A 22,207-nucleotide genomic window follows, 5' to 3' on the forward strand; every position below is an offset into this window, starting at 1 on the left:
AAACAGATTGATTTTCTTTTTTTGAAACCATTTGAGAGTCAACTTTGCCGTGTGCTTTGGATGGTTGTCCTGCTGGAAGGTCCAGCCACGTCTCATCTTCATCATCCTGGTGGATGGCAGCAGATTCAGATCAAGAATTTCCCCATACATGGCTCCATTCATTGCTCCGTCAGTTATATGAAGTTTGCCAACACCATGAGATGAGAAACAACCCCATGCCATGATGCTTCCACCTCCAAACTTCACTGTTGGTGTAGTGTTTTTTGGCTGATGTGCAGAGCCATTTCTCCTCCAAACATGGTCTGTAGTATGACAGCCCAAAAGTTCAGTTTTGGTCTCATCTGACCAGACAACATTCTCCCAGTATTCTACAGGCTTGTCAAGATGCTGTTTAGCAAACTTTAAACCAGCTTCAACATGCCTTTTCTTGAGGAATGGAGTCTTGCGGGCTGAGCGTCCATAGAGGCCATGGCGGTGGAGTGCATTGCCTATTGTTTTCTCTGTAACAATTGTACCTGCTGCCTCCAAGTCTTTCTGGAGCACTTTCAGTGTGGTCCTTGGCTGGTTGAGTCCTCTTCTGACTATCTTTCTGACTCCCTGGTCAGAAATCTTCAAGGAGCTCCTGCGCGTGGCCTGTTGATGGTAAGGTGGTGCTTCTTCCACTTGTGAATAATGGCCCCAACGGTGCTGACTGGAATATTCAGGTGCTTTGATATAAGTCTGTAACCAGTTCCATTCTGATGCTGAGCAACAATCAGGTTGTGAATGTCTTCAGAGAGCTCTTTGCTTTTACCCATCATGAGGTGTGTGCTATTTAACTGCTTGGTGAAAAAACACCTTTTTGGTGCATTTCCTTGCCAAAGTATTCAGCCTTTCCATGGTGTGTTCAATACATTTTTCCTGTGTTATTGTACTTAATTCACCATAATCATTATTTATGGACCTGAACGTTGTGATTTCTTTTCATGTGTGGATTATTTGAGTTAATACCAATGTCTGGTAGAAATTTTGTTTGAATTGTAGCTTTGGAAATAAATGTGATGAGAAAAAAGTTGATGCGTTCCATACTTATTTTCCCCTCTGGATAAGAGTGTGTTTTAATAATTCTTCTCTTTTTAGACTTCTTTCATCAAAATAAAGAGATTTTTTTTTGTCTTTAAGACTTTTTTTCTGCAGGAAAGTAAACAAATAAAACCTTCACATATTTTCAAGACCACAAAAAAAAAGAATTAAACTCACAGTGTAAGGCTGTCAAGGTGATTAGTACTCCACAGATCCACATTTAAAAACAGAAACAGGAAGTTGTCCTTGTTTTGACAATTTATCAACCCTCAATCTGAGAAAATGACGCTCTGCTTTCATGGATTTTTTACGAAGTAATAAACTTCACTTTAAATTTGATAACGATATTTGAAATATCTGTTGAATATCAAAGTAAAAGCCTGAGCCTTGTTTGAGTAAAGACATTTCCTGTGGGAAATTTTGATGAGCTCAGTTTAACATCATGAATAAGTATCCCGTCAGGAAGCCTGAACGGATGATAAACGTTAAAAACAAACTCACAGAGCATGAATCATAAAGTTCTCCAAAGCTAAAAAAAAAAAACAGAAGTGAAGTTTTTCATTTTTTCAAAGTTAGAAAACAGCGTCTGAACTTTGTTATGATGATGTTTGTTGATGTTTCTTTGGAAAAAGATGATGTCAGGAAAATAAAAACGCATGATTTTACAGTAAAACACACACACACACAGTGACACACAGCCGTCTATCACTTTGAAAATAAATAAATAAACAAATAAATAACATCCCGTGTGGCTGTGATTGGATTAAAGGGAAAGGGGAAGGGCGAGACGAGCCACCGTGAGGTATGGCCCAACAAATTGGAGCGAACAGTCGGGCCAGAGAGTCCATTTTGGGGCATAATTTACACAGTGAGGAGCATGAGCTGAATCTAACGTCATTTCCATCAATTTTGCATTTTGTCGTTTTTTTTCCTCCCTCGGGCTTTTAGCGGTCGCTTCACCCGTCTGGCAGAAGACAGCCAGCGAGTATTACAATGTCAGGGACGGCGTTTAGCACAGCAGCAGAGTGAGAGGTGCTTCTTTATGGTGTGGTGATGTGTGTGTGAGCGCGTGTGTGTGCTGTCCCATCCTGCTAATGGCTAACAATATGCTAATAAGGCCTAAGAGTTCAGGATGGGCCCAGACGAACCACTTTAATGGATGTTTTATCTGCAGGTCGAGACTCTCATCAGCCGCCAGCGCTCCTGACAAGATGTGCCAAGTCTAATTTAGCGATAAAAGGGCTTTTAACAAACAGGCCACAAAGTGCCTCAGGGAGGACAAAGGACGGCGGGGAGCGCGTGGTGACATGTGGAACCTGTTGGCAAACAATGAGAATCGGTTTAGAGCAAACACAGCATGAAAGCAAAGTTGGCGGAGGACAAACGGAGACGACAGGACTTCCTGATAGAGCTTCGACTAATTCCACTTCCTGCCCACAAACGTTTGGGTTTCAAAGCGAGGACGAATGGTTCTGTCAAAAGGTTTCTGAGGTGAGCTGATGGTTTGGAGACACTTTAAAGGTCCCATATTATGCAAAAATCACTTTATTAAGTCTTTTAGTGAAATTTGTGGGTCTTTGTCTTTCCTCCCAGCCCACAAAATGTGATATTTAATGACAAAACCTGCACTTAGTAGAGCTTGTGAATGTAAAATCCTGACCTAAAATGAGCTGTTTGGATTTTGGGGATTTGCCGACGTCAGCGATTCCTTTTTTTGACCAATCAGGAGCAAGTCTGACCTAGAGTTCCAAAGTTGAAGAGCCATCACTGCTCTGTTTTTGGCTGTAAACAGCCACATAGTTCCATGCACAAGCTTCCCATCTCAGAAGAAGACAGACTAAGTGTCTAGAGTTCATTTATCAAGGAAATGTTCCAGCTACACTCAGTAAAACTGTACATGTGTGTGCTAGTCACTTCACAGCCGACTGCTTTTCCAACTTTGGACAGTCCAACAGAGGGCTAGCCAACAGACTGGTCCTGAATCCAGGCGCATTACCAACCATCCTCCAACAAACCTGGGACTCTGGAAATGTGAGTATTTTAAATGCTGTGTGCTGTGGAGCAGATGGAAGAGCTTTTCCTCAGTGTCTCCCCTGTCTCTGTGTTAGCTTCAGGATGCTAACTTTAGCTGCAGTTAGCCTGTTGTTTTAGTCTGTAATGTTACAGTAAACGAGCTTCGCTGTTTTCTAAACATTGTGCACTCGGAGCTCGTGGCGCCGCTCTCAGTGACGCTGAAGAGCAGGGCGGCATCAGCGGTGGCTCATTTACATATGAAGGCCACGCCCACTAAATCAGAGCGTTCTGAACAGAGGGGCTATGAGAGCCCGGAAACAATGCTGCTGTGCTTGATTTATTGGCTTTTTGGACCAAAACATGTTACTACCATTTCATGAAGACATCAATGATCCAGATTAAACTGCAGAAAAGGAGCAGAATATGGGACCTTTAAAGAAGGATTTAAATTTGGTTTAAAAAAAGGAAGAAAATATTACAATTTAGAATCTTTACAATTATATATATATATATATATATATATATATATATATATAAATATTTGTTGTTTTTTTTGTTTTGTTTTTTTTTACTTTTTTTTTTTACTTTTTTTGGTTTCTTTTTTCATAATCTCTTCTGCTTTTAAAATTGAATCTTTTCATGTGTTGTATCGCTTCAGTTGCTTAAAAAATATACACCCACTTTAGAAAACTAAATTATTGAAAATGAATAACAAGTATGTTTTGCCGACTAAACTTGTTGAATTCTGTGGTAGAATAAACACTGATTATAAAGTGAAACTTCTTCCTCAATTAAGAAAGAATAATAATTAAAAAACATTGGCTGTCTCATGACGACAAAGCAGGAAACTAAAATTAAGTAACTGTTGAAAAAGCTATTGTTTGTGCGCACCATGAAAAAAAATATATTCTTTTAGCTCCGATTTTGGTTACATTGGTTACATTTTCCCCAAAAAACACAAAATTTCCATCAAAACATTTGTTTAAAGACATTTTTTCCCCATCAGAGGTTTTAATCCTGTGTTAGAGTAAAACTTTGATCAGAGCAGCTTGGAGAAAATATCTGAATGATTACTAACGCTGAGCAAACTGAGCAGAACAGCCGGAGATAGATGTCCAAAGTGAAGTTAAAGCTGATGTAAAAACAAGGTTTGAGGTTTGGTAATAAATTAAATCACAGGATAATCACGTTAATCACGACGTTTCTGGGTTGTTTTTGTGACAGCAGTGGTTGGATGAATCACTGCGGCCAGGAGAGGAAAAGTTCTCCCTGTGGTGTCAGACGCACTTATCACGCTGTGTAATATTACCTCTGACACACGGCGAGCTCTGGAGCCACTCTGACCCACGCTGGACCCAAAACGCCACGAGATGAGACAGGATCTGCTCAAGTGAAATAAAAACACTCCACCAATCAGAAAAGTTCTGCTTGAAGCCCCGCCCCCTAAACTTCTTAGACACCTGGATGGAACTACCCTGGAACTAAAGTTAGACCCAAGTTCCTGCAGTCAAAAACACCACGTATGATGTCATGTTACATCTAAACGTGAAAGCTACTGCACATGCTCAGTGAGGATGAACTGGGAGCAGGTGCTGCAGTGCATCATCATCTTGTCCTTACAGGTGTCACACTCCCCCCTCCTCTCCGTCTGGTGTGTGTTTACCTAATAAACTCAGTGAGTCTCTGTGGCATGTGTCCAGCCCACTGCGGCCTCTCAAAGACAACGAGGCCTGATAGCAGGGAACGAGGAGCGACCGGCTGCATAACAACGACTTATTATGATGATGAAATGTCCTACAAGACCCCAAACACCCTCTTAGAGAATCTCTCCTCCGATAAGGGGAGGCCGAGCCGAGGGGGGGTCCTAACCTGATTGGATCGGCGGCTCGGAGGGGGCGCGCGTAACGAAATCAAATGGCCGTCAAGCCGCTGTCATGCATAATTAATTGGGCCTTCTACGACCAACTACACAAAAATCCATGGTCATTTGATTAGGGGGTTTTGGAGGACTCTCTGAAGTGCATCGCTGTCTGAGCTGCTTCCCTGCTCACCTCCCCTCTATCTGTGAGGAAGGTGGCGGAGTGACGTCAGCCCGCGCGCGCTAACAGAGAAACAAAACCAAACTTTCACTGACGCTCAGTTTGGTGTCAGAAACTCAGAGATGGAAAAGGGTTTTAGAAATGAGGGACATATTTTCTCTGTGAGACTTTTACTCCTCCATCCTTCCTTCTGATCCTTAGGCTAAATGCTAACATGAGCTAACAAGCTACTTGTTTCCTATTTCAATAAATTAATGTGGGTTGTACGATGATGTGTGTTTATGAGGGGTTATCAGGTCACTAATGATTATTATTTTTTTTTCTTGTTTTCTTTGTCAAGCACTTTGTGTTGCCACTGTTGTGCATGAAATGTGATTTATAAATAAAGTTAGATTGATTGAAATGTTTCTTTGTCTGATGAAAAGTGAACTATTTTAGGTCATAAACCTCAATATGTGACCTGTTTTTATTTTACATGAGTGTAACTATGACTGATTGAAATCTGCCAAATTTCTCTTTCAGCTGTTCATCTCTCTGACATTATTGCTAAAATCATATTTGTCCTCAAAGATGATCATTTTTGCCCACTCCAATTAAAATTCAGACTTTTATTTCTATAAGCTGTGATGGTACAAACCTTAAGAAGCACTAATGTCGCCTGCTGACTGGTATCTTCAAGTTTATTGTTTACATTTTTTACATTTTTTGTTTTACTCAACTTATACCTCTTCGAATCAGTTTTTAAAACTTATGTTTACTTTAACCTATTGAATAATAATTATTCTAAGTCTTTAACTGTTATAAAGACATTGATGTTTTTATCTATAGAGCACCTTTCAGAAAAACAGGACACAAAATGCTTTACAAGAGCAGCGAAGTCAGCTCATAAAACCAACTCTCCAAGAATAAAATTTAGACGCAGATTTCCTTAATTTTAGGGCATCAGTGATCAGTGATCGGCCCCATAGACTGTAAAAGTGTAAAAGACTGTCATTTTGCTTGGCTTGATGTGAGGTCTCCAAAAAAACTGCTCCCCCTGGTGGCTGGCTGCAGTGTAGGTCAAAAAATCCATCTCCCCAGTCATTCCAGATGGGCTGTGGTCAAACTTTACAAAATTAATACACTTCGTAGAAATGTTTCTCACATCTGATTGTTGTGGTGATTTGAAGATATCATTGGGCTGCCTTGTATTCAAGTCCTCTTTTTTCTGAAAAGTTTTGTTTTCATTAATTATAAGAGGTTAAAAATGAGGTTTTACATCATGTTTAATGATGATGGACAGCTGCTGTTCTTGTGTGTTTTTTTCAGGGATTGTAAAATATGTCGGCAGGGGGAGCCAAGAAGTGATTAGACTCTCGATAGAAAAAAATATATATATATTATTTTTGTCACCCAGCTCCACTCAGATTCTCTCACAGTCTTTACTGCGCAGACTCTAAGTGCACAACTGCAGCAAGAGTTATAATAATAAATATAGCTGCATGCAGCAATGACGGGCCCTCGCCCCGCGTAAAATGGTCCATCTTGTGGTAAATTCCAAGCAGCCTAAGTGCAGCAAAATGTGCCTCAAGCAAGAGCTGTGTGTATGTATGAGGTTGTCGCCCAGCAAGCAAGCATACATGGTACATTGAAAGCATAGTTGATATGATTAGTGTACCATAGGGGGAGCAGCATTATCACTGTAATTCATGTCAACAGAAGTCAGGATTGGGAGTGACTTCATGTGTGTAAAATTGGGAGCAAATGTTAAAATGAATGTAATAATATTATCAAGCATTTCCAGTGGGTGGCGCTATTGCAGTAGCAGAGATTTGAGGTTATAGAAGAGTTGGGGGATGGACTTTCATGGTGTGTGTGAAGTTTGGAAGAAATTAGACCTTAAATGACTGAGTTAGTACTACGTCCTGCTGTGTTTTGACATTAGCGAGGGGAAGCTAGTGCCATAGACACACCCTTGACCTTGAGGACATGAGCTGATTTGTAATGCTTTATGAAGGCGTGCCAGACATTTGCAAGTTAAATGAAAAAGAAAATGGCAAAAAATGAAGAGGCTATGAATCAGAGAGTAAAAGACATTACTTCCTGTTAACTGTAAGGGGCGCTGTAGTGTTAGATGAAAAGAAGTATATGGATGTGTTGGAGATGGGAGAGTTAACATATGTGTGCATTTTGGGCCTGATCCAACATTGTACAAGAGAGCTATTAAGATTTTCATGAAGTAGCAAAATGGTGAACTTTGGCGGCCATTTGTGGCCACGCCATACAAGATGATAAGAATTGTATTGTAAGTGTTCATCTTCAATGTGTGTAGTTTCCACAAGGCAAGTTTGGAGTTCATCTTAGTCCAAACCTGGGAGTAGTTCATTGAAATACATAGCCTATAAACGTAATTTTAGCAATTTCAGGCCATTGCCATCAGGAGGCGTTGTAATTTCTGGGGGGAATAGTGACATGGCTGTGTCCGGGGCTTAACACTGAACATGTGTCTTGATTTTGGTGCAGATTGGACAAAGTTGAAAAATGCCGAACTTTGAGCCGCTGTCCTAGCCAAACGGAAAAAAATTCTGTAAATTTAGCTATGATTATTAATGTTCAATGTGTGTAGTATACACATGCCAAGTTTGGAGTTGCTGTGACAAAAGCCCTAGGACTAGTTCGTTCAAATGCGTAGGCTACAAATCGTGAAAATCCCATGTTTACGTGCTAATAGCGAAGTTCGTGTTGAGAATTCACGATAGTCATAAGAGACTTTTTTGTTCATGTGGGCATGCTTGTTATACCCACCAAATTTCAAGGCTGTAGCTGAAAGCAGACCAAGGGGCTGCAGTTTTAAGCCCCTAGGGGGCGCAAGGGGGGATGAATTTTTGCAGAGACAGTGGAATCATAAATTTTTCGCCGAGTTTGAATTTTGTGGCTAGGTCATTTCGCCTTTTTTTCAAGCCAAAGGCACGCAAAATGGCATTGTATTGGCAGAAACAAAGAAGAAGAAGAAGAAGAAGAAGAAGAAGAAGAAGAATCCTAACAGTTACAATAGGGCTTCGCCCCCCGATTCTCGGGGGCTCGGGCCCTAATAATACTTATAATAATAATAATAATAATAATAATTATTATTATTATTATTATATTAATAAAAAATAATAACAAACAACAATAATAATTATTATTATTATTGTTATTATTATTATTATATTATATTAATAAAAATAATAACAAATAGCAATAATAATTATTATTATTATTGTCATCATATTGTATTAATAGAAATAATAATAAAATTAAAAATAATGATTTAAAAAAGATTAATAATGATAAAGAGAAATATTTAAAAAATAATTATCATATTAATGCTGATTTATAAAGACTAAAGGAATTTACTTTTTGGGAAAATGTCTGATTATTTTGAAAAAAGTTTTGTTTCAAAATAGGGATTTTTGCAATAGCAGATTTATCTCCTAAGCCTAGAGGGAAAGAAAGAGCAATCAAATTTAAATATCAAAATAAATATAGAATGATTTATGTATATATAATCAAATATATATCTGTTTTCTTCCTGGTGTCCTGCTTAGATCCTTCAGCGAACATAAATATTTTTATTTTCTCAGTTTTTCCATCATAACGAGGCGCTTCTGGACGTTTACTCAAGGTCTAATGTGGGACAACAGTTTTACAATTAAAGCAGGCGAATTCGTCACACATCATAATATTGCAAAGTTTGTTTTCTCATCAGAACAGGATCTCGTCTCTAAAAAAGAAACTACAAATGTTTTCCTGGGATCGCTACAAAAGGTGAGACTTCATGAGGATTTTAATCATCTTTCTCGCCCAGTTTTCACAGCTGATAAACTTGGGAAATACTTCTTAAGTTAACTTTTAAGAGTCCAGGATTTCAGATGTGGTTGTTATTAATTAAAAGTTGGATTACTGATAGTTTGACATGTTTTTTAAAAACCCCAAAGTGAGAATCCTCATGTTTCCGCCATCTCAGAAAGAGCAGCTCCTCTTCTACTTCCACAAACTGTGAGTGAGCGCTGCCACCTGCAGGACGTCAGTAGGAACCACAGCAGACGAGTCAAACCGCAGCATGATTTTATTCCAAAAACAAAGCTTATATCCAGGAGTTAAAGATGCATATACTTACATGTGTAAATAGATAATGTTTAAATACACAAAGTGGGAAAACAATGTGCTTCAGTAGCTGCAATGTCGTTATGCACGAACGAACGTCGTGTGCATACATGAAAATGTCTTTAGGGATGTGGCTTCTCATGGTTTGTTAACGTCTCCTTTTCACTTTCAGGAGGTTTCCTCTTTGATTTTCTCCTCCTGGTCCACATCCGACTAAAAAAGTCTCAACCTTAGTTTTTCACTGCTTAAAATGGAAGACAGCTCCCTCCACAGTCTCCTCATGATTTCACGACAAATGAAGACAAAATAAAAACTTTCATAAACGTTAACACACTTCTCGTTTCCTTTCTAAACCTTTATTTCCTCTCCTGCAGAGCTCACACTGCACCTGCTCGTACACCTCAGGGGACCGTCCCAGACGTCAGTCCGTTTGTTGGCAGCATGTCGGAGGTTAGTAGCTGACTGGAAGGGCTCGTGTGTGTGTGTGTGTGTGTGTGTGTGTGTGTGGAGTTAAATGGGATGTTTCGTCAGTTTAAATGGAGGAGGGAGTATTGGATACTTCTGTCGAGCGGTACCTGCTGGCAGGAGGACGAGGGGTCAGTAAGGAGGGGCAGAGGCTCGGGGTCGGCCTAGTTGGCTGCTTGGGGTCGTCCCTCGGGGATGAGCGAGGTGAAGAAGGTGCTGATGAAGGACCACGCGGTGGTAAGGAAGCTTGGTTCAGGTATAGCAGCAGCAGCCGGGTCGTCCTGTCCTCCCCCTCCCTCCTCCCCGCTGTCGTCGTCCTCTAGACCCTCGTCCATCAGACGCTCCTGGGACAAAGGAGAAGAGAGGATCACGGTTACAGAGAAGAGAAAGTCAGGATGTAAGACCACATGTTTTATCTGGTTCAGACAGGTTGCTACGACGACCAACAGACCATTTCCTGTATGTCCTGGTGCCTCTCTGCTTCCTCCTGGGGGGCTCTGGCTCTGTCTCCTCCTCTCAGGTTCTGCTGCTCCAACCTAAAGGGAAACCAGCCAGCCTGATGCCTGTGGACACACACACACACAAACAAAAACACACTCTCAGATATGGATGTTAAACTTCCTTCATGATATCTTTCTGTGAATGAGAGTACTGCGCATGCGCGGAGGGGCAATCGTAAACAAAGTCTTCGTGAGTTCAGAGGTCATTACAGCCACACAGCGCTGTCTGGAGTGACACAGACTGCAGCAGAGCACTAACTCGGAGCGGACCATGATGGAATATTGGTGAAAAACACGAGTTTTTGGATGATTAATGCCGTTTTAAGGAGCGACGCTGTCTATGCCCTGATGGATCCCATTATACGGACGTCTGCTGCACGATTTTGGATCTAAATATCTCCTGAAGCACTGCTTGGATCAGGAAAACCTTCTGGGTGAGTATTTTGTTCTACTTCATTCTATGAACAATGTAAAAGCTGTATAAACCGAACTTATCCTTTAAGGCCAGTAGCACTGTGTCAGTGACGAAGTAAACATTTACCGCATGCAGAAAGTGAAACAGCTGGTGTGTGTGTGCTGACAGCTACACAGGCTATACATCGCTATAGGTAAGTGTCAATGGTAAAACCTCAAAACCTAAAATGTGATGCAGCCATTTTTTAGCAAAAGTAGAGGCATCAAAACAAACATTTTGAAGCAAACTGAAACTGTAGTTTGCAGACTATGAGCCGCTACATTTTTCACATGCTTTGAATCCTGCAGCTTAAACAATAGTGCGGCTAAATTACAGATTTTTACAGTCTAACAGGCTTCATACCCTCATAGCATTGAAACCAAGAAATTTCCCGATTATTTTCGTTATCAATAAAATATGTGCCAACGAAAAATATGAGTGGAGTTGAGGCATAAATAGCCAGCCTGCTCCAGTGCGTCCGGACCGAGTGTCCGCTGTCATGTCAGCAGATATGTTTCTGCTGGTGGGAAAGGGACAACAAGCGTTGTGTTAGTTTGCTAAAAGTTTGTTTTCACTTTTTGTCCAATAAACATGTAGCTACAAAACGCCTTTAACAGACTCTTGTCCCGAGGATGAAGCATGAGCGCTGTCCAGCGCCACATCATGTTGTTCAGTCGGGACAGGTTGTTGTTTTTACTCCTTGTGAGTGATGATAAATATCTTAAAACAGCATTATATGATTTAGGAATCCTACTTTGGATTGATAAAGCTGTAGACCGAGCAACTGCCTCATACGTTTTTGTTTTTTTGGGTCGTAGCTCAGGCTCTGAGTCTGAACTGTCGCCCTCTGTTCTTCAGTCAAAGTCACCGATCTGTCTGTATCTCAGTATAAGTCTGTTTGTTGTCCGAAAAACACGATAGCGGTAGAAAAAACATGTCAGTGAAATGTTCTGTTTCATGCCATAGCTGTCTGTTTTTGAGCAGCGGTGTTTAGAGGACAAAAGCTCAGAATCTTTAGTGCTTCATTAGACAACCTTACAGGCTTCAGAAAACAGAAAGAAAAAAATGATATCTTCAAATCACCACAACAATCAGACGTGAGAAACATTTCTACGAGGTGTATTAATTTTTTAAAGTTTGACCACAGCCCATCTGGAATGACTGGAAAGCCGAATTTTTTGACCTGTACTGCAGCCAGCCACCAGGGGGAGCAGTTTTTGAGGAGACCTCACTACGAGCCGAGCAAGATGATGTCAATTTTTTTAACAGTCTATGGCTGAACAGGGGGAGCAGGACTCTGACTCTGAGTCTTTCACATTTAGTATAAACAGGAAGTAAAACCAGGTGTGATACTCACAGGTAGACAAGCAGCATGGCACCCACCACCATGACAAAGCGACTAAAAGACGAGTAGAAGTAAACGATGCTAAGCAGCACGCCGGCTCGGGACACCGTGTACAACCAGTCCAGCCAATCACGGTTCAGCTCGTCGTCGTTCAGCACCGCCCCGCCCTGAGCGTTCATCTGGATGTTGGGGTTGGCGGGCTGGTTTTCCGGCAGAGGGTTGGGGTCCGGGTTCGGTCCGAGCGGGGGCTGCACTGCTTCATTGGGCTGGGCGGGTTGAAGAGGTGAGGAGGGGGAGGGGGAAGAAGGAGGGGGGGTGGCGGGAGGCTGAGAGGCGGCTACGGCTGCTTGGCTGAGAGAAGAGAGGGACAATGTTCAGAGACGGAAACAAAACCACAGAAGAAGAGCGGTAAAGAGTGTGAACTTACTATTGCATGTAGTAGTGGCGTGCGTACATCTGCTGCCACCACAGCACCTGCATGGGCATGTACATGGGGTGGGGGGGCATGTTGGCAGGGAGACCACCTTGTAGGGGGACCTGAGCTCCTTCTGGCCTGTGGAGAAATGTCCGCTCAGTTTAGAGATGAGCAGAAGAAAACACAACACACTGCGGCGTCACAGAGTCTTACCACTGGGGGGCAGCAGAGGGGCTGTGGGGGTTATACTGGGGGAAGCCGCCACGATACCTCAGACCATCATAACCCGCTGGGACAGAGGAGGACGAGGCCGACTGAGCGTCTGGGTTTGGTGTGTTGGCGGGCGAGGAGGAGCCAGCGCCGTCCGACCTCTGAGGGAAAAAAACAAAAGATGAGATTTTTACAGAAGAAAATTTTTTTCAGAAGTTTAAAAAAGTTTGGACACCCCTGTAAGTAAAACCTTCTTAGAAATATTTAAAAAAATCCTCTATTTTCTTTCTTTATTAAAATTAAGAAAATTAATTCAAACGTAATATTTTTTTAAATAAACACCCTACTATGCGACTTTTATGTTACAACATTCTTATTTTTTGCAAATTTATTTTGTTTTATTTCATTTTTTTATTTGCTTTTTAATTGTTTTCTTTTAACATATTTTGCTGATATGTATCTCTGTAAAGCACCTTTGAATTGCCTTGCTGAAATGTGCTATATAAATAAACATGCCTTGCCTTAATTCCATAAACACTTTAAAGGAAAATTAACACAAGTCTTGTCTTCTTTCTTGTTTAATTTATTTAATTATTTGATTGTTCTTTTTCCACGTTTTAAATTCTTTTTAAATTGTTTTTTTGTATTTCACATTAAGTGTTTTTTTGTCTCATCTTAGCCATGTATTTAATTTAATTATATCTTTTTTTATTATTTTTTAATTTAATATTTTTTTTTATTGGATCGTTTAATTATTATTATTTTATTTTTTTATCATTTAATTTAATTTAACTTAATTTAATTTTTTTTAATTTTATTTTATTTTATTTCTGTGTACAGCACCTAAAAAATAAATCTGGATTAGATTGTCCTTTTTAGGGTCTGCAGGATTTTTCTTGGAAATAAAATGTCAACTTTTACAGGAATAATCTTCAAATGTCTCCTTTAAGCCCCTGTACATGTGTGTCAGTGTCTGTGTCTGCCTCGACCCCTTACTCTGCCTGGATGTCGATGCCTGGGTTGTGTCTGGACATTTCTGGGTGGAAAGTAAGAAAGGGTGGGAGGAACAACTGATGTATTATAGAATCAGATTTTTTATTTAATGATTTTAAATTGTTTTTGGTTCAAAAATTATCAATTTTTAGTCTTTGTTCATAAGCTGGATTGGAAAAAAGCTGAGATGTCAGATCCCCTTAATAGATCCTTAAATCTGGCTCATATGTGATGTGCTTTTTTTTAGATAATATGGCTCCTGTAAAAAGCAAACTGATATTGCAAAAATCACAGCTATCAAAGAATCAAAATTTAAGTCAGAACGGCACCCCTAAAATTGTAAAGAATCGAATCGGGAGTTTGTGCGCAAAGTGAAACGAAACGCTAAACAGATAAAACTTTTTCCTAAAGGAGGGTAAAGCTTTGCTTCACTTTTATTCGCTTTCTGGAACTTAAGGCGACGAAGAGCGACGTGAGTTAGCTTTCTGCTAACCAGGTATGAGTCAAATACCTGTGATTAGCTTGTGCTAACGCGCCAAGTCAGACCCTACCTTTAAAGGACGTCAACATTTAAAGAAAAAGGAGGAACTTGAATTCTTGTTCAGAAAGTTTTCATTAAAGAATCTGTGTGTGGTTCTGGCTTTTTATTCAAGCTCAAACACACTTTCTATAGTAAAGCATAAAAACAGAGGAAGCTTTGTGATTACAGCAAACACTGAACTGCTCTCCTTAACAGATAAATGACAACATGAACAATAAGTGTTTGAGTGTGACTGTGGGATTAAGCCGGGAACAAAAGCTGCTAAACCTCTAAAGTGGGAGCTCACAAGCTCTGGTGAAAGTTTGACTCAGCACTTCAGAGACTTTCTGAGCCTTTCCCTGGAACGAGTCCGAACAAAGCTGTCGTTCATAAACTGCCTGAGCCGTACAGGAGGAGGTGATGTACTCACGCTGGACTCCGAGGCAGAGGAGCCGGCCGTGGAGGGGCTCCGAGGCATGGGCGAGGCAGGAGGGCTGTGAGAGGCACAAACTAGATGCATCATGTGGTATTCATCCTGCTGCAGGTCCAGGAGGGCAGGGAGCAGGAGCCGAGGATGAGAGAGGAAGAGGAGGAGGAGGAGGAGACGAAGGCAGCGGAGAGATGAGGCGAAATGCAGAAAGAAAGAAAGAGGGAGGGCAGAGAGGATTAGTGTGGAAATGACCAGAAGACAAACACAAAGCTCGTCCTTTGTTGGCAAATCACATCACATCAGCTTTTGTTTCCCCTGCAGCCTGTTTCAGTTCACAAAAAGCGCACACACACACACACACACACACACACACACACACACACACACACACACACACACACACACACACTCAAATACACAACCTCTGAACTCTTGAGAGAAAATGATTTCTACCAGCCAAATGCACAAACACAACGATAAACCTGAGATAGAAGCCTCAACTGTACAAAACAAACACTCCTGCTCTGGGAAACAAACAGTTTGTTAAAGGATTAATTCACAACTTTTTATCAACTGTTTGAAAAAGCAAAACTACAAAAAGAAACTGTTTTCTGCTTTTTCAATACGCAAAACTGTTTCTTTTTTGTAAAAGCACAAAAAAATATCAGACTTTCAGTTTGAAGTTGGTTGCAGAGACACCTTTTGGCCGCAGTCACGCACACACTGTCGTGAGGATGTGACTCTTAACAAGGTGTGTTTGTTTTGGAAATGAAAGGAGATCAGATCTTCTTTTTAACTCTACTTTTCTTTGTTCATGGTCGAGGTAAAGTATTTATCAACAGTTAGGTAGAGCTCCGCTTTAAAACGTGACAACAAGCTAACTTTGTCAGTTTGTAGCGTAGTTTAGTAGCCGGCTATATTTCTCTCTCCTCACAGCCCGGTGCTCTGAGACGTGTCTGTAACGTGTAACGTTAGTGAATCCTGGTTCTGTCCTACCAGAGCTCATCTACCAACTCCAACCTCACCAATCAGAGCTAACGTAACCTGGCTCTTCATTTTATTGATAGACTCTCAAGTTTGAACAGACCACTGCAGAATAACTGCTGACTGTGGGTTGGAGCCAACATTGGCACAAAGAGATTAACCTGTGTTTTAGCCTTTGGCTCATATCAAAGCCTTTAGCTTGTGTTTTGGCTTTTAGCCTGTATTTGAACTTTTGGCCTGTGTTTTAGCCTCAAGCTTGTCTTTCAGCCATTATCTCGTGTTTTAGCCTTTAGTTTGTATTTTGGCCTTTAACTTGTGTTCAAGCTCTTGTTTTAGCCATTAGCTTTGTTTTGGCCTGTAGCCTGTGTTTTAACCTTTAGCTCATTTTTTAGCCTGTATCTGGTGTTTTAAGCTTTTGCCCACGTTTTACCCTTTGGCTGGTGTTTTAGCCTCTAGCTCATGTTTTAGCCTTTGGCTTGTTTGAGCCATTATTTTGTGTTTTAACCCTTAGCTTGTATTTTGGCCTTTAACTCATGTTCAAGCTCGTGTTTAAGCCATTAGCTTGTGTTTTATCCTAAAACTCATGTTTTAGCCTTTATCTTGTGTCTGAGCCGTCATCTCTTGTTTAAGCCTTTAGCTTGTGTTTTGGCCTTAAGCTCATGTTCAAGCTTGTGTTTTAGCCATTAGCTCATGTTCTGGCCTTTAGCCTGTGTACAAGACTTTAGCTTGTGTTTAAGCCTTTAGCCTGTGTATAAGACTTTAGCCTGTGTATAAGACTTTAGCTTGTGGTGAAGCCTTAGCCTGTGTATAAGACTTTAGCTTGTGTTGAAGCCTTTAGCTTGTGTTGAAGCCTTTAGCCTGTGTATCAGACTTTAGCCTGTGTATAAGTCTTTAGCTTGATTTTTAGCCTTAAGATGGTGTTTTAGCCTTTTCCTGGTGTTTTAGCCTTTAGCCTGTGTTTTAGCTTCTAGATTGTGTTTTGCTTGTAGCTCGTGTTTTGGCCTTCAGCACTTGTTCTAGTCTTTAACACATGTTTTAGCATTAGCACACGTTTCAGCCTGTAACACATATTTTAGCCTTCAGCACTCATTTAAGCCTTTAGCACTTGTTTTAGCCTTCAATGCTTTTTTAAGCCCCTAGCTTGTGCTCAATCACTCTCTGGTTTATCTTTTTTCTGCTTTTCTGCCTTCATTTTGCCAGTCAAGCTTCAGTTTCCACCATTACTAAAAACTCAATCCAAGAAATCTTGTTCACCAGAGGAAAAACAGTCCTAACAAGCCCTTTTATTTAAGAAGTTAGCATGACTTAACAAAAATTTTGATGTGTTAGCCTTAGTTGATCAAAAATATAATGTGCTTTTATTTTAAAGGAAATTTGCCTCCAGTAAATCCAGTGGTTTGAGGGTAAATGAAACCAGTCTAAATATAAAATTCTGTATTAATTTTGATCTGATAAACTCAGTACAATCCCCTGTTGCAGTTTTCTGTTGCGGTAAATGAAAAGCCCTGTAGTTTTACATGATTTACAGCTGAAAACAAATCCACAGCGATGTTTTACAAAACCTTTCTTTCACACAGATAAACAGCAGCACAGCAGATCTCACCTTTCTGAGCACGTCGCTGAGCTGCAGGTGATCCTGAAGGAGCCTCCCTGAGTACACCAGCCGCTGGTCTTTAGACAGCTACGACACAAACAGGAAGAGGACGGGGTTAAAGTTGTTTCTGTTTTTGTAAAACACACTCACAGACCCTGGAGGAGCACGTAGAGCTGTTTGCTCAGCGAAGAAGCTTTTCTTTACAGTAAAAACAGGTACGGACGTCTTTCCCTGAGAGTCTCTGCCAGGTTTTATCAACAATGGTTTCAGATTTCAAGAATAAACCTCACGGTTGTTTTCAGGATAAACTCTCAAACCCGTCTGTCTCATGACCAGCCCACACTGACCCTGAACGCTGACGCAGAGCAGAAATGAAACCAGATTTTCAAATATGCTTCAATGTTTCTCTTTCAGTTTGATCCACGAATGGATCAAGTAAATAAGGAGGGATGTTAAGGTTGAATGTCAGAGTTTGGACTCGTTAGATGTCGAATCCTCAAAGTATGTGAAGTGATCTGGCCTTTTTGGATTAAATTAGATTGCTGGGTCGGATTAGATTTCACAGTAGTATTAAATCACAGTGCGAATGCGTCACTTGGCTTTCACATCCTCTTAGTTAAAGGAATTCAGTGGACACCCAACCACAACGGAAAACTTGACATTTGAAGTAAAAAAATGCCGTTCAGACCAAAGCCTCGCCAAGAGACACGTTTCAACTTGCTCACAAAGCACCAGGATTTTAACAACCTGTCATTTTAGACCGAAGCGACGACACAAGACAGCTCCAGCGGAGAGTGGTTTGTCAGCTCAGAGAGGTCAGGGACACAGGGTGAGACATGCTGATAATGTTCACACAAATCTGTTGCTTTCCTGCAGGGTTATGATGTGTGTGCATGTTTATTTTTCTGAAGAATGTAAAAAAAAAAACAGAAAATAAAGTTTTATTTCATTGACTGAGTTGGTGCTTTCATGGCCTTTGTTGCTATTGCCCATACACTTGTTAATCTGAGGGGGGGGGGGGGGGGGGCAAAATTAAGAGGTTTCATCTACCTGACAGTGAAACAGAACTTCAGACTAGTGAAATCAAAAGTAGATCACGCCCTCTGCTGTTTAAAAAGGGCATCACAATTTGTTTTTCATCCTAGCCAATTTGAACTGTAAAAAATTTGTATGGATTTTTAACTGTCTTTTTCTTCATCTTTGTAATTGGAGTGGATCATTACTTTGTAAGGCTCATTTGTTGGTCATGGACACCAAACTGGTTTGTGTCTTCAGTGATATTTTTACTACTTTTCTCCTGTGTTTGTCTGGAGATCCTACATGTAACCATGGCTGCATTGTTTACATGTGAAATCAGCTGTTAGCAGCCTGTAGCATGTCGATGCTAACTGGTGCAAGGCCGGATGTTTCCCCACAAGGTGAGGAGAAGGAGGTGAGGACGACGTGCTGGTTCTCAGGTGTGAGCTAAGAAGTGATGACATGGACCTGTCCTTCCATCCATCGTTATTGGGAACGTAAGATCTATCTTCAATAAGATGGACGAGCTAGCTGTGCTAACTTAGCAACAGAGGGAATACCAGAGGGCAGAGTAGCATCATGCTATTCACAGACGGAGCTAATGGAGCTAACACTTGACATGAACTTCACCTGCTGTGAGCAGACAGGATCCAGGAGACAGAGACTGAACAGACTGCTGAAGAAGCTCAGTCCTGGACCCTGTGGAGGTGGAGGCTGGCTGAACTGGACAATGATGGACAAGCTGTCACCATCTATTTTATTATGGAGGTTTCTGCACTTTCTATACACTTTCTTACTTTTGTTTTCTTGATTGCTGCTGTGACTCCTCCTGAATTTTCCCTCAGGGATCAATAAAGTATTTTCTATTCTCGTATCTTAAACTCTCAAATCCTGTTTTAATCTAAATAGAATCAAATCGTGAGAATAGCATATTGTCCCAGCCTTATTATCTTCTTCCTCCTTTTCTATAATCTGTGTTCGTTTACACCAATTAATGGGAGTGAACATGGCTGGAGTGGATTTTGTGTCAGCTCAGCATTGTGCTGTTTTTAATGACCTCTTTTGTGTAACTCTGCTGCAAACGGAGAGATGCACCCACTAACACTAACAGTGTCCCAACCTTGGTACAGCTCAAGGTGAAACGAGTACACATTCACAGCCCCAGATTTAGCATCAGCTGCTCGTTCCTGTGGTGAAAGAGCTTCGTTCGATATTTCTCATCAGGACAAACTGGATGTTTTACTGTCCAATCTATCATTTTTCATCAGTTTTTGGTTTATTTGTCCAGCTTTTTGGCAGGACATCAACCATGTGGTAACTAAGCCAAGGCTGCAAGATGATGCCACATTTGTCAGATGTATTTCCAGGAAAAGAAGCATCTTATATTTGGTCAATATGGTACTGAAAGTGATACTCTGGGATGGAACAAGTTGGGTCCTATCACAAGGTTTAGGGCAGAAATTACCCCTACAGCAGTGTTTTTGAGCAGGAGAAGCCCAGGGCGCTCGCACCAAACACCCCCTCCCTGCTCTTCTGCTGGTTTCCTCTACACTCAGACGGGGCCATATTTTACTTGACCAAAAACACTTATAAACGGACTCCCACTGAAAAAATCTGATATGGGTCTGCATTCACGCTTTATTTAGAGAATTTTCAGTGCGTTACTTTCACACAAAAACACAGCTAAATAAGGCTCTAGTTCTCATCGTGTCGTAAAACGGCGCTACCTCCGCTGCAGAGCCACAGCTGGCTACGAGGCACTCGCCGCTTAGTGTATCAGTCCGCGCGCGGCGTGCCAGATATAAACAAATGCAGGTAGTCTGCCAGGACGAAGAGACACAATGAGAACTAGAGCCTTATTAAGCGGTGTTTTTGTGTGTTTATCATATGTATTTTCCTTCATTTTGTATATTCTGGAAGGAGATATGATGTTACTAAAGACTTCAGTCAATAAATCCATAAAAACTAAATATATCTTTTAGCTATGAGCAGGAAGTGGACACTCCTTAGTTCACAAAACCAACCTGATGCACCGTTTAACAACCTCACAGCGTGTGCAGAGCGTTGTATGAGTAATATGATCATTCAAACATTCTTAGGTTACAGAACTGAAAATAATGTTGACAGACCGGTTTGAAAAGAAAACCCTGAACTTGCGATCCACTCACCGGCTTGCTGGGGTACACTTTAGAGATGTGGCTCTTCAGCCTCTCCACAGTCCAGTTTAGGAAGCAGTTGATGGTCTGGTCCTCATACTTCTGGTTGGGGGCCTTAATGATCAAGGTAACAGGACTATCAAGGACCCCAGAGTCCATGGCTCATATTAGTCGGAGGATGGTCTCTGGAGAATCTGAGCTCGGTTGAGCTAAGGGTTGTAACTCAGGAACCACCTGAGGACAAGTTTGTCTCAAATCGTCTCCATTCTGCGCTCAGAGACACTCCTCAAACAGGGCCTGCTGTGGAGGGGGGCATGTGGTTCCCCCTTTACGACATGCAGCTCATCTGGGGGGTAGTAGGTTGATTCCTACGATATCAATACGATTTCCTCTGGGGTGACAGTTTGGGGTTACTGCAGAAAAAAAGGACAAATATGAGTTGAAAGCACCATAATATTATGTAGGATGAGCTTAGACATAGATGTTTCTGTATGATTTTAAAAAATAAAGTTAATACAGAAAGAAAGTATGAGCACATGAAAGTGAAACCAGCTTTGAGTGAGAGTCTGTTTCTGTTGAACAACAAAGATGATCTTTCTGAATTTAATGCCTGCAGACTTATAATTTACCAATCATACAGTGAAGGTTAAGGTTTGTAAAAACACTTTAGTGTCAAAACATAAAGTGTATTCAAGGTGAGAGGTCACGAGTGTCCGTTCACGCCACCTGCCACCTGCCACGTTGCGTCATATTTACGCTGAACTGTCAAAACAGCTAACTAACTAACTAGTTATAAGTCATGAATACAGAAGCTTAACCAACGGATTAGTAATTTTTACGGCAGCTAAGTGCGATTTTTAAGAGTTAAAGCTCTTTTTTTGAAGCTAAAGATCCCTCCACTGCTTAAATCGGCTCTTTGAAGGCAGCTCTGCTCATATTTTGACTCTTATCATGAAGCCAGGCTAACAAACAGGTTAGCTTCCAGGCTAACGGTAGCTAGCCTCGCTACCGTTAGCCTCATAAACCGTTCCCGCCGTGACAGCCCGCTCCGTGGGACAACACGGTGAACCCCCACCGGGTTTCCCCCACAGGAAGGTCAACTTATCTACCTGTTTATTTCTTTAGCACCGTCGTCTCCTCGTCCCAGCTCGGCTCGCCTCTTCTTGTTGTTGTAATGTCGGGTGTGAGGCCGGAAGTACGTCATCATCCTCTCAACAGCTGATCAGAAAAAAGCCGTTGTACCGCAGAGCCGGGTCTGGACTTTGTTTGACCCCAGCTGGGGCAGTGACTCGGCAGGGTCATGATGAATGTTCACACACAAAGAAGAAACGTTTATTTATTTTCCCAAATTATTTCAGCTTTAAAAAACTGTCATTACTGCCCCAATTAATCAATTAAATAGCGCCAAAACACATTATTTCAAGACACTTTCCAGAAATATTAACAGGTATAGATCTGTTCAGGCAGAATCCTCGGGTAAAACCAGACTCATGTTAGACAGACACCTGCTGAGACTGTGCTCAGGTTAGAGACAGAGGAGGGAAGCAATCAGAAAGAGATTCTACAGTTTCTTTTGGAAGACCCTTTAATCCAAAGAGACATAACCTGGGAAGTTGGAGAGTAAGGTGTCGTGCCCAAGGGCACCTCAACACTTGCAATGGTGAGCCATGCCAGGACTTGAAACAGCAACCCTCTGGTTCAAATGTCAAGTTGCTATAGACTGAGCAACAACCGTGCAGACAGTAAGACAGTGGAAGGAATGAGAGGGAGAAAAAAACAACAGAAAAAAAAAACAATAGGAGACACAGAAAAAGCAATAAAATAGAGAGGGAGAAGAGGAAGCAAATAAGAGAGAGAGAGAGAGAAGCAATGACAGGGAGAGAAA

At 41.2% G+C, this 22,207-nt stretch overlaps 1 protein-coding gene across 1 annotated transcript; it reads right to left on the bottom strand.

Annotated features, from left to right (window-relative positions):
* Positions 1 to 9,192: 9,192 nt before the first annotated feature.
* On the bottom strand, positions 9,193 to 21,537 carry herpud2 (HERPUD family member 2). The gene is made up of 9 exons (XM_074682576.1): positions 21,432 to 21,537; positions 20,335 to 20,735; positions 17,159 to 17,236; positions 14,572 to 14,679; positions 12,632 to 12,789; positions 12,431 to 12,556; positions 12,016 to 12,354; positions 10,156 to 10,267; positions 9,193 to 10,048 (listed from the first exon to the last, which is right to left on the bottom strand). The coding sequence occupies exons 2-9, from the start codon at positions 20,479 to 20,481 to the stop codon at positions 9,869 to 9,871; spliced, it is 1,248 nt and encodes a 415-aa protein (XP_074538677.1). The 5' UTR covers positions 20,482 to 20,735; positions 21,432 to 21,537; the 3' UTR covers positions 9,193 to 9,868.
* Between the last annotated feature and the right edge of the window lie 670 nt (positions 21,538 to 22,207).

This window comes from Halichoeres trimaculatus, unplaced genomic scaffold (genome assembly GCF_033239565.1).
Source record: "Halichoeres trimaculatus isolate MK-OKI-2021-1 unplaced genomic scaffold, fHalTri1.1 fHalTri1_scaffold_12, whole genome shotgun sequence".
In the NCBI taxonomy this organism is placed as follows: domain Eukaryota; kingdom Metazoa; phylum Chordata; class Actinopteri; order Labriformes; family Labridae; genus Halichoeres; species Halichoeres trimaculatus.